Source organism: Stenella coeruleoalba, assembly GCF_951394435.1.
Source record: "Stenella coeruleoalba genome assembly, chromosome: 20".
NCBI classification, from domain to species: domain Eukaryota; kingdom Metazoa; phylum Chordata; class Mammalia; order Artiodactyla; family Delphinidae; genus Stenella; species Stenella coeruleoalba.
In genome coordinates, this window is record NC_137166.1 from 33,672,147 (window position 1) to 33,684,293 (window position 12,147).

General features: G+C 60.3%; 1 protein-coding gene across 7 annotated transcripts in view; it reads right to left on the reverse strand.

Moving 5' to 3' along the window:
• The window catches only part of ADCY7 (adenylate cyclase 7), a 60,061-nt gene that overhangs the window by 2,962 nt on the left and 44,952 nt on the right, over positions 1-12,147 (reverse strand). For 5 of the 7 annotated variants that reach the window (XM_079908335.1, XM_079908336.1, XM_079908338.1 and 2 more), the window contains 15 exons: positions 10,567-10,758; positions 10,148-10,182; positions 9,616-9,699; positions 9,427-9,499; positions 8,055-8,152; positions 7,033-7,117; positions 6,512-6,637; positions 5,565-5,663; positions 4,351-4,544; positions 3,376-3,463; positions 2,853-3,008; positions 2,018-2,164; positions 1,329-1,433; positions 827-941; positions 92-216 (listed from right to left, as the gene is read on the reverse strand). In XM_079908335.1, the coding sequence (XP_079764461.1) occupies positions 92-216; positions 827-941; positions 1,329-1,433; positions 2,018-2,164; positions 2,853-3,008; positions 3,376-3,463; positions 4,351-4,544; positions 5,565-5,663; positions 6,512-6,637; positions 7,033-7,117; positions 8,055-8,152; positions 9,427-9,499; positions 9,616-9,699; positions 10,148-10,182; positions 10,567-10,758 (1,722 nt within the window). Of the gene's footprint in view, positions 1-91; positions 217-826; positions 942-1,328; positions 1,434-2,017; positions 2,165-2,852; positions 3,009-3,375; positions 3,464-3,501; positions 3,940-4,350; positions 4,545-5,564; positions 5,664-6,511; positions 6,638-7,032; positions 7,118-8,054; positions 8,153-9,426; positions 9,500-9,615; positions 9,700-10,147; positions 10,183-10,566; positions 10,759-12,147 lie in introns of those variants that run through there. The other 2 variants (XM_079908337.1, XM_079908339.1) reach the window with 2 other exon arrangements.

Consider the following 12,147-nt stretch of genomic DNA (forward strand, 5'->3'; position numbering starts at 1 on the left):
TTCCCTCAAGCAGCTGACTGATGCCCAGGCTCCCTCACCTCTGGGAAGTTCTTCCCCCCTTGGGCACAGGTTTCCCCAGGTGAGCTTTTACCTGGATTTTCCCAAGTTCCCCAGTGCTCTCCATTCGACTGGCAACATTGACCGTGTTTCCCCAGATGTCGTACTGAGGTTTTCGTGCCCCAATCACTCCAGCAATCACGGGCCCATGGTTTATGCCTAAAGAACATGTTTGCAGTTAGCAGATCATAGAGGCAAAGCCTCGGGCTTATAAGGCCACAGAATCCACCCGACAACCACAGAAAGCGTTGACAGAACAACTGCAATGAAGGTTGGAAGGGTGCTTCCTGAGTCTGACAGGAGGTGGTACTTGCGATGGGAGGAGAGCGCTCCCTGGGCAGTTCTTTTTCAGACTGTGCTGAATGTGAAACCTGAGTCCACTGTTAACACTTCTTGTATCTGCTAATCTCTTGAACAGTAAATGGGCTTTGAGCGCTGACCCTGTTAGCTAACAGTGACTACTTAGGTTAATGATTTTGCTTTGTTCTCAGTGTATTTAAGGTCACCTCTTTACAGCCAGGGATTTGGGCTTTCCAGTCCCCGTAGTGATATATTCCTGTTTACTTAAAACTTGCCAAGGTAACTTCATAAATAGTACGCAAAGAATTCTTATTACCCAGTCACTGGGGTTTTAAGATCAGAAAGGGATTTCTAAAACTTTTCATGGCAGATGACAACATACACCGGACTGAGAGTGGATTTGCCAGGAGGCGGGAGCTGCACAGTCCCACCCGGAGCTCAGGCCCAGCCCGCCTTCCCAGGGCCTCACCAACTCGGAGGCGGAAGGAGTTGAAGGAGTGCCGGTTGATGCCATCCAGCTTGCTCATCAGGGCGGTGCTGAACTCCACCATGATGCCGATGTGGGCGTGCTGCCGCTCCAGGTCCTGCAGGACAGAGCACTCCATTGGGGCCAGGGCCAATCACACCCCGTCTTCCTGCCTCCACCGGCTGTCAGATGGACGCTCCAACACCCTGACCTGCTGAGCGCTGTGTGCCAGCCTGGGCATGAAACCCATGGGGGACCACTGATGGGCAGAGATGTACCCAGGCTCCTCCACAGAGGGTCTAGGACCTGCTCCCCCACCTAAGCTCCCCTCCTGGTGAGGGGCCGCCTGCCCCAACCCCTCCACCAAAAGGCTCCCTCAGGCTGAGCCATGAGCTCCTCTGCCCTTCCCTCAAAGGAGGGGGCACGGAGAGGTGTCGGTCTGGGGCTGTCTTGAATTTCCCCTCATCTGGGGCTGGGACATGAGACCACCAGATTGCCTGGGTACCTGGTTCTCGTGCCCTGAGGGGATGCTGAGCCCTGCAGCTGCCATGTACGTGCTGCCGATGGTCTTGATCTTCTCCACACCACTGAACTTGGGCTTTAACAGCAGCTATAAGACGAAAGGAAGCAGGCCATACAACACAGCTGCAGCCCAGGCCTGTCCCAGGTTCTGAGAAGGGCGTAGGATTCTCTCCCACCACCACTCCTAATGCAAACATTTCTCATGCGGGGGCCCTTCCCACCTGAGTTCACACCTCCGTACAGGTGGGGACACAGCCTCTGGGTTCTCTCCCTGCTGCTCCCTCGTCTCTGTTCCCTGACATTCCCTGTCTCTTCCATTCTCATCTGGTCTCATGCCTGCGAAGGAGCAAACACCCCGCCCGACAGTATCTACACAGGAATGTCGATTATTTGCAGCTGAGAGTTAAGCCCAAACTGAGTGACTTCCTTTGAAACAGGTTGCTAGCACGGACTTGGCAGGAAATCAGACTGTTCTACAACCTAAATCTAAGGAAGCTGCCCCCCACAGAGGAGATAAATTACATCGTGACAAGCAAGCAAACGTGTAGGTACTTCTTATAATTTGTGTGCCACGTGTTCTCCCCAAGGGCGCCGCAGCACACGTGTTCAGTGGGCGCAGGGTGCCCCCGGCCCCAGCCTGCCCTCTCCAGGCTGTGTGGAGGGAGGCCTCACCTCATCAAAGTCAGCTATGATCTCGTTCAACAGGCGCAGGCACTCCAGCCCTTCCTTGTTGACGTCGCACTCCGTGTAGAATACTTTGAAGTCCGGCACGGATGCAAACATGACACACACGCAGTCATAGGACTGATGGTACCAGTCCTGGATTGGGGGTGGGTAGAAACACGACCCTGTGGCCACCAGACCTCGTTGGGGCGGGTGGTGGGGGGAAGCAGACGGGAGGCGATTCCTCGCGCTCCAGGAGCAGATGCTGGCTGTACATGGGACTCAAGTGGGGGCTGTTACAAAATAGGAGATTCTGAATCAATGTGTTGGGGAGGGTCAGACTCAGGTTGGTTTGGGGCTCCTTTAAGTACCCTGGGTCTGTACAGCTGGGCTTGAGAACCCGTGGGTAGCAGAAGGTAACAGGAGGCCTGGGTTCCATGCCCACTGGGCCTGGGTTTCCACAGATAAAAAACTCTGCTACACAGAACTGGTAAAAATGCATGTTTTCATCAACAGATGGTCCAGATTGCAAATACCTGGACATCTGATCCTTGCAACCATCCTGCCAGCCAAGTACTATCGGCCCCATTTTATAGATGTGAAAATCAAGGCCAAGGGCAGTGAGCGATCTTGTCCACAATCACACCTGAACCCTAGTCTCCGATCCAAAGCCTGTGTTCTTACAGCTAACACCACACATGGTCTCCTGGGCGCATCGGTGAGGCCAAGAGCCATGGAAACCAAGTGCAGAAAGCACCTTGTAGCTATAGTGCGTCCCTCCACGGGACTGCATCTGTACCTTCAGTCTCCCTGTCCTAGTGACTGAGCCCCCTCTCACCCACACCTCATTTAACTTGTCACCAATGAAGTGGGCGGCCACATGGGCTGGCAGGACATTCTCTAGAAGAAGGCGGTTCACATTCTCCATGGTTTCAAACTCCTCGTGTTCCTTCTTGAACTTCTTCTTCCACAGACAGTCCAAGCGGCAGTAATAGTCAATCTGCAGACAGAAGGGAACATCGGTGTCCCGGCAGCAGTGAGCGAGGGCAGAGCGCACTCGTAACCCTGGGGGCTACGGAGCCGGCCCATCAGCACTGCAGCCTGTGCCCCTGGCAAACGTCCCCAACTCAACAGCCACTCCCCAGTCAGCCAAGTGACCCACAGGATTAAATGTCACTCGTGTCCTGATGGGAGGTAAGGACACTTGCCCAGGACCCCGACCCAGGGACCGGAGCTCCCCGAAAGACTGCAGTCCTGTGTGCTGCTCCAAATCTGAGGCAGCCCCAGCCCCACCCCCAGCCTCTCCAGAAAGAGGTACAAGCAGCCAGGTAGAGCTAGGGACGCAGAGGGCGCCTCCTGGGCCGTACCTGTCTGGAGAGCATGATGAGGGTGGTGTAAAACAGGACCAGGTAGAAATTGATCATTGTCTTCAGATCCCATGAACAGGACGGGGAGCTGCCGGGTATGAGGGGAAAGGCAGGCGTCATCTCCACTTCCGCCCAAAGCCCCCCACATTCAGGGGATGGCACGAGGCCCAGACGCAGGGCCAGCCCACGGGAAAGTGAACAAGATGGGAGATCGTTGCCCTCGGAGCTCACGTTCTCGGGGTTGGCAAACAGGACGCTTCAGGTTGTAAAGAAAAGGGGGACGTACAGTTGACAGGGAGGTGACATCTGAGCTCACACCTGGGTCTCAAGGGATATTCATGGCGAAGTCTGAAGGAAAGCACTCTAGGCAGGCAGGGGAGCGGCCACAGGCCTTGCAGGTCGGCAGAAGCAAGGTGCAGGTGCAGGCCAGATCCACGGGAGCACACCTAGTTCTGGGTCCCCAGGCTCCTGCCTTTTAGTTCAAGGGGAGCCAGTCCCCGCTCCTCAATCCACTTGAGGCCCAGAGCCCCCAGAACCACGCACACGCCAGCGCCTCGCATCAGTCTGGGAAGAGATCAGAGCCAACTGCTCTCTCCAGGGCTCTGCAGACCCAGGACATGGCTCAAAGCAGGGGACTGGGCTAGAGCTGAAGCCTCCGCCTCCCGCCCCCAGGCTGGCCTAGAGACAGGATCACCCAGGTGGCCTCCTGGGGCCGGGGACACCCCCTGCACATGAGTCACACTCAGCTCTGAGTGCTGCAGACCCAGGGCCTGAGCCCATCACTTCCCCTCCTGTAAAGTAGAAACCATGCCACCTGCCGGTCCAGCCCACAGGGTGTCCGGTCCAGAGGGGACTGTGAATGCAAAAGCACCTTAGTTTGAAATGACACTAAGACGAGACAAAAAGTGCTACAATGGGCCACAGTCAAGACAGGCAGTGGGCAGGGGTCCCCGCAGTGTGGGGTCTGGGCCCCACCTGAGGGTGCCATTGGTCTTGGTGAGGTTGCCCAGGCTGTAGCCACAGCAGTCCCACTGCCAGCACGGGGAGATGTTGAAGAGCACCAGGTAGGCCACCAAGGCCACTGTCAACAGCACGACTTTCAGCTCCAAGCTCATCCGCAGGAAGACAGAGCAGGCGATGAAGGCCAGGATGCAGCTGCAGGTGTAATACTGGGGAGACAGGGACGTCGGTCATCCCACCATCTCCCGTCACCAAGAGGCACCTCCCGGATCAGAGGTCACCCAAGGGACGGACACCTTTAGCCACAGAGGAATCCGTGAAGATCCAGTGTGTCTTCAGCACCACCCTCCTGCCTCACTGACCTCCCTTAACAAAGAGCAGGCAACGGAATCTAAAACTTTCTATATTGTGTTGTTCTTACTATATTTTTACTTCCACTTATGGCAAGTGAACTCAAGGAAAAAGAAACGCAGTAAATAAAAATGCAGGTGCTGGGGAGGCTGTGACAAGGTCCAGGCAGTGATCTGAGTTCTGCCATGAGCCGGTGCCTCCCAAAGTGCATCTCTGCCCATGTTACTCTCCTGCTCAAGAGCATGCTGTGGCTCCCTACTGCCCCCAGAATAAAGACCAAGCTCTTCACCTGGCACTCATGCTCCACTGGAGCTGGATCTAACCTACCTCTGGCTTCATCTCCCAATCCTCCCCCACCCCCTCCCCGTGACACGACCACCTGAAACCTACTGTGCCCACTACCTGCCTTGGTTTTTTTCGCTGTCCCCTCTTCCAACCCCCGTCCCATAACCTTTGTGCCCTTTAGAGACCAGCTCAAATTCACCACCACCCCCCTCAAGTCCCACAGCCCTCATCCTGTCCGGGAGGGTGCTTCAGGCACAGCTTCTGGTGTCAGCCCACCTGGGCCCAGTCCTGGCTCCGCCGCCTATGAGGCAAATCCATCGGCCTCCCCGCGACCACTCCCCCATCCATGAAGTGGAGATCATGACGAGTGTGGTCAGGAGACAACCACCAGCGCAGGGCGCTCCCACCCTCTCGCCTTGGACCCAGGCGCCAGCACCTGGACCCCTTAGCCCCACCCGGCCCTGCTCTGTCGCCTCGCCTGGGAGGGGGGGGACTCAGCTCTTCCATGCCCATGGGCTCTGGTGCTCAGTGTGTTCTGAGCACGCAGGGACAGTCCGAGTGAGGGCACCAGGAGCCCCGAGGGACACACTCACCGGGAGGAGCTTGCACAGGGTCCTCTCCCAGCTGCTCACGGCCCCCGGGCCCGTCTCGTTCCCAGCAGGCAGCCCTGGGGCCGGGAAAGGCATCAGCGGCTACGGAAAAGACAGGTCCCCGTGAAGGGTGGTCCAGGGGCTCCAGGGTCTGCCCCGGCTGAGCGGGGCTGGGGACCTGGAGCGGGCAGAGGGCAGGGCCGGGGCCTCCGAGAGCGCCATGGGCATCTCCTGCCAGGCCTGGCTCTAAGCCTGGCCGGAGCCTCTGTGCCCCCGACGTCCCACCACAGCTGGCAGCTTCACTGCGGGAAGAGGGAGCCCAAGGAAGGCACAGGGATGCCACCCCAGCGCCTGACTCGGGGTGGGGGCAGAAGCTGGGAGCAGCGTTTTCAGTGAGCCCCCTTCTCCTCAGGTGACGCTGAGGGAGGTGGTCACAGAGTCCCTAGTGCAGGGGACACGGAGATGGGAGAGACTCTGGCTCTAAATGTCGGAGCGGGGGAGGACCGGGTGGGACAAGTGCTGTCTGAGCCCAAAACACACGAGCCCGGCCCGAGAAGCAGGGCCCAGGCGTCCCCTCCAGCTTGTGCCCAGGGCTGCCCATCCCCAGCGAGGAGACTGGGTCTCAGAGAAGCTGAGACAGGACCTCCTCAGGGGCAGGAAAGAAAGACCGGGACGTCAGGACGCCGTGGTGGCCCTGTGGGGTCGGCCACATGAACGCTCTGGGGGCCCCCAAGTCCTCATGTGACAAACACAGGGTGAGGAGCTCAGAGCCGCCATGGGAACCTCACAGGGCTCTGGATACAGTCACACCAGATGGGCTTTTAGGCAACAGGATTATAGGATTCTAGAATCCGGAGGTCCCCAGGGTCAAAGACTGCTCCCTCCTCCCCGGAAGCATGCAGGGCCCAAGGGGTCTTTGCCAGGCCTGCCGTCCCCGCCGCAGAACCCACCAGGTTGACCACGGCGACGGCGAGCAGGCTGCCGATGGTCAGGACGGCCAGGGACACCCGCAGCAGGGGCTGCGTCTCCACCCTCTCGGAGATGGCTCGGAGCGCGCCCCGCGCTGGGCAGCACCTCTGCGGAATCACAGTGTCATCACCCAGCACCCACACCCAAGGTGCAGGGAGAGCCCGCAGGAGGCCTGGCCCGGGGGCCCACAGCCCAAGGGCCCAGCAGAGCGAGAGCTTCTGAGAGCTCTGCTGGGGAGTCAGGGGTGCTGTGCCCGCCCGGCCCAGAGCTCAGGACACGTGTGGTGCGTAGACAGAAGGGACAGCCCCACCCTTGGGGCTGGGGACAGCCACAGCCGCTTGCGGACTACTAGCACATAGGACGGAGAGCCCTGGGAGAAGCCTCCAGACGGCGCTCCAGGCCGGAGGGGCAGGGGTCATGGGGCCGGGGCTCGCACCACCACAGTCCCGACACCTGGGGGGCCCGGCCTGCCCACCACCCAGTCAGGGGCCTCCCCACTCACCAAGAGCTCACGGGCAAAGCACAAGCCTAGTACCAGCCCGAGCACGCAGGCTACCAGCCCAAAGGACACACCCAGAGCCGCCATCCTGGAGAGGAAGGAGAAACCTAAGTTCTGGGGGACCCTCTGCCCGGGGCCAAGCCACCGGCATGCTCCCCACCCCCAGCGCCTCAGTTCACCTTCTCCTCCCTCCCGAACGGCTACTCTGCACTCAGCCGAAGGGGCACACTGCACACCGTGGTCCAGCTGCCCCACGAACAACACACAAGGCCCGGGCGAGACACGAGGACCAAGGTCAACATCACGCCCCGCTTTCCAGGCCAAGTATACAAGAAATAACTGATCATACAGCCTTCAGACTCTTGCCCGGCACACAAGCACCATCGAAAAGCGTTCCCTATTTCGTCTTTATTAAGCACGTCCTGAACCACGATCCTAGTGGATCCTTTGGCCTAACTACCCTTCCAGAAGCCTCCAACTGGCTGACCTTCCTACCTCCCTGGGACCTCAGCCCCCTGTCCCCGCCCCCAGCAACAGAGCCCTTTCGCAGAAGCGTGAATCTCAGCGGCTCCTGTGTACTGGCCACACACGCTGGATAAGGCATTAAGCCCCCCGGGCCTCAATTTCCCACACCTAAGAGGGAGGTGGCAGCAGCTACGGTTTTAGGAGTCTGCCCTTCTAGGACTCCAAACACCTAAGGCAACAGTCACAAAACACTGAAATGCCTGAAGGGCCACACAGAAAACAGGTGACTTTGAAGGCGAGAGGCATCTGGGAGTGGGGAGGCCTGCGGCTTGAGCGCGCAAGCATGTTCAACTAACACTAAAACTAAACGTTGGCAAATCCAGGTATGGGGGCCACGGTGCCAGGTCCAGTTTCTGGGGCTCTGACGCCTAAAGGGACTAAAGGTACTAACTCTAACAGCCAGCCCCTTCCTGCAGGTCTTCTGGTGGGATCTGCAAGGTCACCACCCCTCCTAGTCTGACCCCAGTGTGCCTGACCATCCGGCCCACCCCCCGACTGACCTGGGCATCAGCAGGGCATGGACGAGCAGGATGCAGATGAACACAAGGCTGGCACAAGCGAAGTAGTAGCGGGCCCGCGGGATGGGTGCCAGGCGGTACTGGGGGCGACAGAGACTGTGAGGGGTGGCGGGGTGGCCGGGCGGCCGAGGCCCCGCCCGCAGGGCAGGCTCCTTGCTCTGACCCCTTCCTGGGCTCCACCCTGGCTCGAGTTAATCATCTCTAAGAAAAGCCTTACACCCCCTCCTTGACTTCCTCCCCTCCTTGACTGTTACATCATCACCGAACAAACAATTTTCATCTGTTTCCATTCTGCAGTCTCTCTTTTATGTTTAGAGGCGCTACCTTCCCCTCCCCCACCCCGGCCAGGTCTCTGACTTCATTTCCAAGGTCCCTGTAAAGCCCGCAGCCCAAGTCCGTGGGCGAGAACCAAATGGGAGCTCTGGGGCTGCTGCGACTGGGGCTATGGGGCTTCTGTTCTCACCCCAAACCGAGGAGCACCGCCAGGCCTGAGCCCCACGCCGTCGGGCGGGGGGCCTGTGCTGCCCGCCCCGCCACACCCGGTACCACCTCAAGATCTCAGCCCACGGGGCTCCTGCCGCAGATGAGCAAACCGGGGCTCAGGGAGCCCGGCAGCCTGTCCAGGTCTCACAGCCAGCAGGTGGCCCGCCAGGCGGCTCTGCTGGTGACCACACCTGCCTCCAGACCCCAAGCTCCCCACACAGGGAGCCCCCAACTCAGGGAGACCCCCAGTCCTGGAGGCTGAAGCGGCAGAGAGGTCCCAGCACCAGAGGGCCGTGGGCTGGGTCACTCTCTCAGGCCACATCTGAGGCCAAGACGCCCCAAGCCTTGGGGTCCGTGACATGGGTACCGTCGCCCACCTTGGCCTGCAGGTGAGGGCAGAATGACACACGCGTGCCTCGGACATTGCCAGAACCAGTAGGCTCTCGAAAAATAAGTGAATGGTCACTAGCGGGACACAAGCATGGTGTTACAGCAGCCAAAAGGGGGAACCGGTCAGGCCCCGTCAAACTGATCCTGAGTTTGGGGCTTTTTCCTACAAAGTGCAGAGCCAAAGGTGCACGCTGGCCCCTGACAGCACTGGCTGAGGCTTGGCATCTGAAGGGAGCGAAGTCTCCCAAACCCAAGTCGGGGAACCACTAACGGGGGTGTCAGGGGCAGGGGCGAGGCCAACAAGAAGAGAACCCAAACAGGCTGCACTGAGCCCCGTCCCCACCCCAGTGGCAGCTGGAGCGCCTCCCCGGCGCCCTCCCTGAGCAGGCCTTCTGGGGGTGTTGGCTGCCCTGTGGCCAGCACCCGCCCCCCACCCCAGGCCTTGTTGCCCCTGTTCCTGGGGCTGCTCAGAGGTCCTCACCTCTCGCTCGAAGCCCTTCTCCAGGAAGATGGACCCAAAGGTGTAGAAGTCATCAGACTTGGAGCAGCAGGGTCTGTGGGGTGGAGACACAGGCAGTGAGAGGTGGCGCCTGGAGGAGTCGGGGGGAGGGCGTGGGGACACAGCCACTGGGCACGAGGCACAAGGCGAGCACAGGTCTCGGAGCCTCACCTCGTGGAGCTGAGGCCCTCGATGGCTGACAGCATCTCATCATCGTATGAGTCATCCTCTGACCGCCCCTTGGGGGACGCACTTCTGGAATCAGACACCCGCAACGGCATCAGCCCAGGAACCTACATCTACTTGCCCAGAGGCAGGGGTGTGGACGAGATGGCTCACCCAAGTGGGGTTCCCAGGTGCCTGCAGGAGGTCCCAGAGCCTCGTGCAGGATGGAGGAGGGACAGGCGGGTCCCATTGAGGCCCAGAGAGGACAAGCGAAGGCCCAGCATCACCCAGCCAGAAGCAAAGGGCAGACCCCCCAGGCCCCGGTCCAAGGTCTCTCCCACTAAACCCCAGGGTTCCATCACACCAACCCCACTGACCCCACTACAGGGTGGGTATACAACAGCCACTCGATCATTGTGAAGTTTTGGTTCCTAAAAACACTCTGACCCAAGCCATGGCGAAACCCATAGTCAGGGCTGGGCCTTGTGGAGCTGCCCAGGCAGGACTTGGCCAGGGAGGCAGGAGACAGGGCACAAACCTGTCAGGGGTCCGGTGGCGCCGTAGGGGAATGGCCTGGAAGGGAAGGGAGGGAGAGACGGTTATTCTCCAGGACCCGGGGCCCTGATGGCGCCTCACCGGACTGGATCTATCATCTCTGGCACTCTCGGATGCAAGGACTGTCCAAGCTGCAGGCACCCAGAACTGAAACTGAACTTGGTCTGGAGAACCAGGAGGCCAGGGACATCCCCCGCCACCCTGGAGCATTCTCCAAATGCCTTCACTTCCCCAAGGGCCCCAGGAGGGAGCGAGGGAGGGCAGAGCCTGCAACCATCCTGCAGATGCGGAAAGTGAGGCTTGGCCGGAAGGACACCCTTAGCGGAAGGACACCCGTAGCATGTGCTCTCCCGCCCCTGCCCGCGGCCCCTGCTCCCAGCTCTCTGGGAGGAGAGGTCCTACCTTGGGCCTCCGCCCGTGGGGCACAGGGGTCTCGTTGCTGCTCACGTTCTCGCGTTGGTTGAGGTGTGCGAAGGGCCGCGCCGCCCCCCAGGACTCGAGGTAGCGGGTCATACGCACGGAGGCCCGCATCTTCAGGGTCGCGTCCCCCTTGGACTTGGTGAGGTGTAGGCTGGGCGGGGGCGGCTGCTGGCTCTGCGGGCAGATGCAGACACGGCCTGTCCCACCCCTCCCCTCTCAGCACGGGAACGGCCCGCCCCCATCCCGCTCCCCCAGAAGCGCGATGCTGCCCAGAACGCTGGCCCGTCTGGCGAAAAGGGAAAATGGCAAAACAGCTGCTGGGTCTGCAGCCCCTCGGGGACTGGCGGAAGCCCAGTGCTCTCCCTGGCCGGGCACCGGGGAGGCCCCAGCTCGGGGTCCTGTCCCTGCCACAGGCACAACTGTGCACAGCCCCTCAGGCCCTTCTCTGCCTCCCCAGGGCAAGAGGTGGGGTCAGGCCCCAAGCCCGAAGGCTCCACTTGGCCCCTGAAGCTCCCTGGGTCTGAAAGCCCATCGGCCCCTCCCGGTGGACGCACCCCAGGGAGATGGCACCCAGGGAAGAAGCCACAGGCATCCTGCCCTGCCCACCCACACGCGGCAGCACACACCATTCGTGTGGGAGCAGCCAGGAGGAAGGGGAATGCTGGCCCACCCAGGGCTGCTCCCCACGGGGCAGCATTCCAGGGAGTTCCACTCGTACAGCCCCCAAACCACAGCATGGGTCCAGTATCTGCCACAAGTTCACACTGGTGGAGGCGCTACCGCCAGCTCAGCAGAGAGGCCAGAGGAGTCTTTCCCCCTCTACTTAGATGCGCACAGACACCTCTCACCACACGGGTCCCCGTCAGGGGGGACGTGCCGGCGGCGAACAGGGATGCACGAAAAACTTTCTATAGCACACCCTTCATGCTTTTTGAATTTTCAACTATGGGAATGAATAAAATTAAACAAAGATCGGGGAAGGTAGCGTTGCCAGATAAAAGACAGGGTGCCCAGTAAACCCTGCATGAGACACTCGTACTAAAGCCTTCTCCCTTGTTCATCCGGAACACGAGTCTGACTGGGCGCCCGCGGTCATACCTGCTGATCCGGCAGCCCTGCGGGGTGGGTTACAGGACTACGCCTGCCACCACCTCGGGGTCAAGGGCTCTGCTTCACTCGTTCACAAGCTATCTGGGGCCCTGCTCTGTACCAGGCGTTGTCCTAGGACCGGGGGTTGAAGCCTGGAGAATAGGGACCCCCATCCCGAGCCTGCCCCCGTGGAGCTCACACTGACAATAAACAGTAAAAAGGATAAACAGGAGCATTTGGGACAGAGGGCTCTGGGCGGAGGGGGCAGCAGTGACAAGGGCTCTGCAGTGGAAAGAGCCTGGCAGTGGAGGGACAGGAGGCTGGCACAGGGCAGGGGAGGAAGGAAGCCGGGGGGGGGGGGGGGGGGGAAGGGGGGGGGTGTCAGAGGAGTGGGCGGGGCCCAGAGCTGCAGGGACAGGGCGAGGGGCTGGGTGGTTTCCACGATAGTGGGCTGGGAGCAGCCCCAAGGTACCA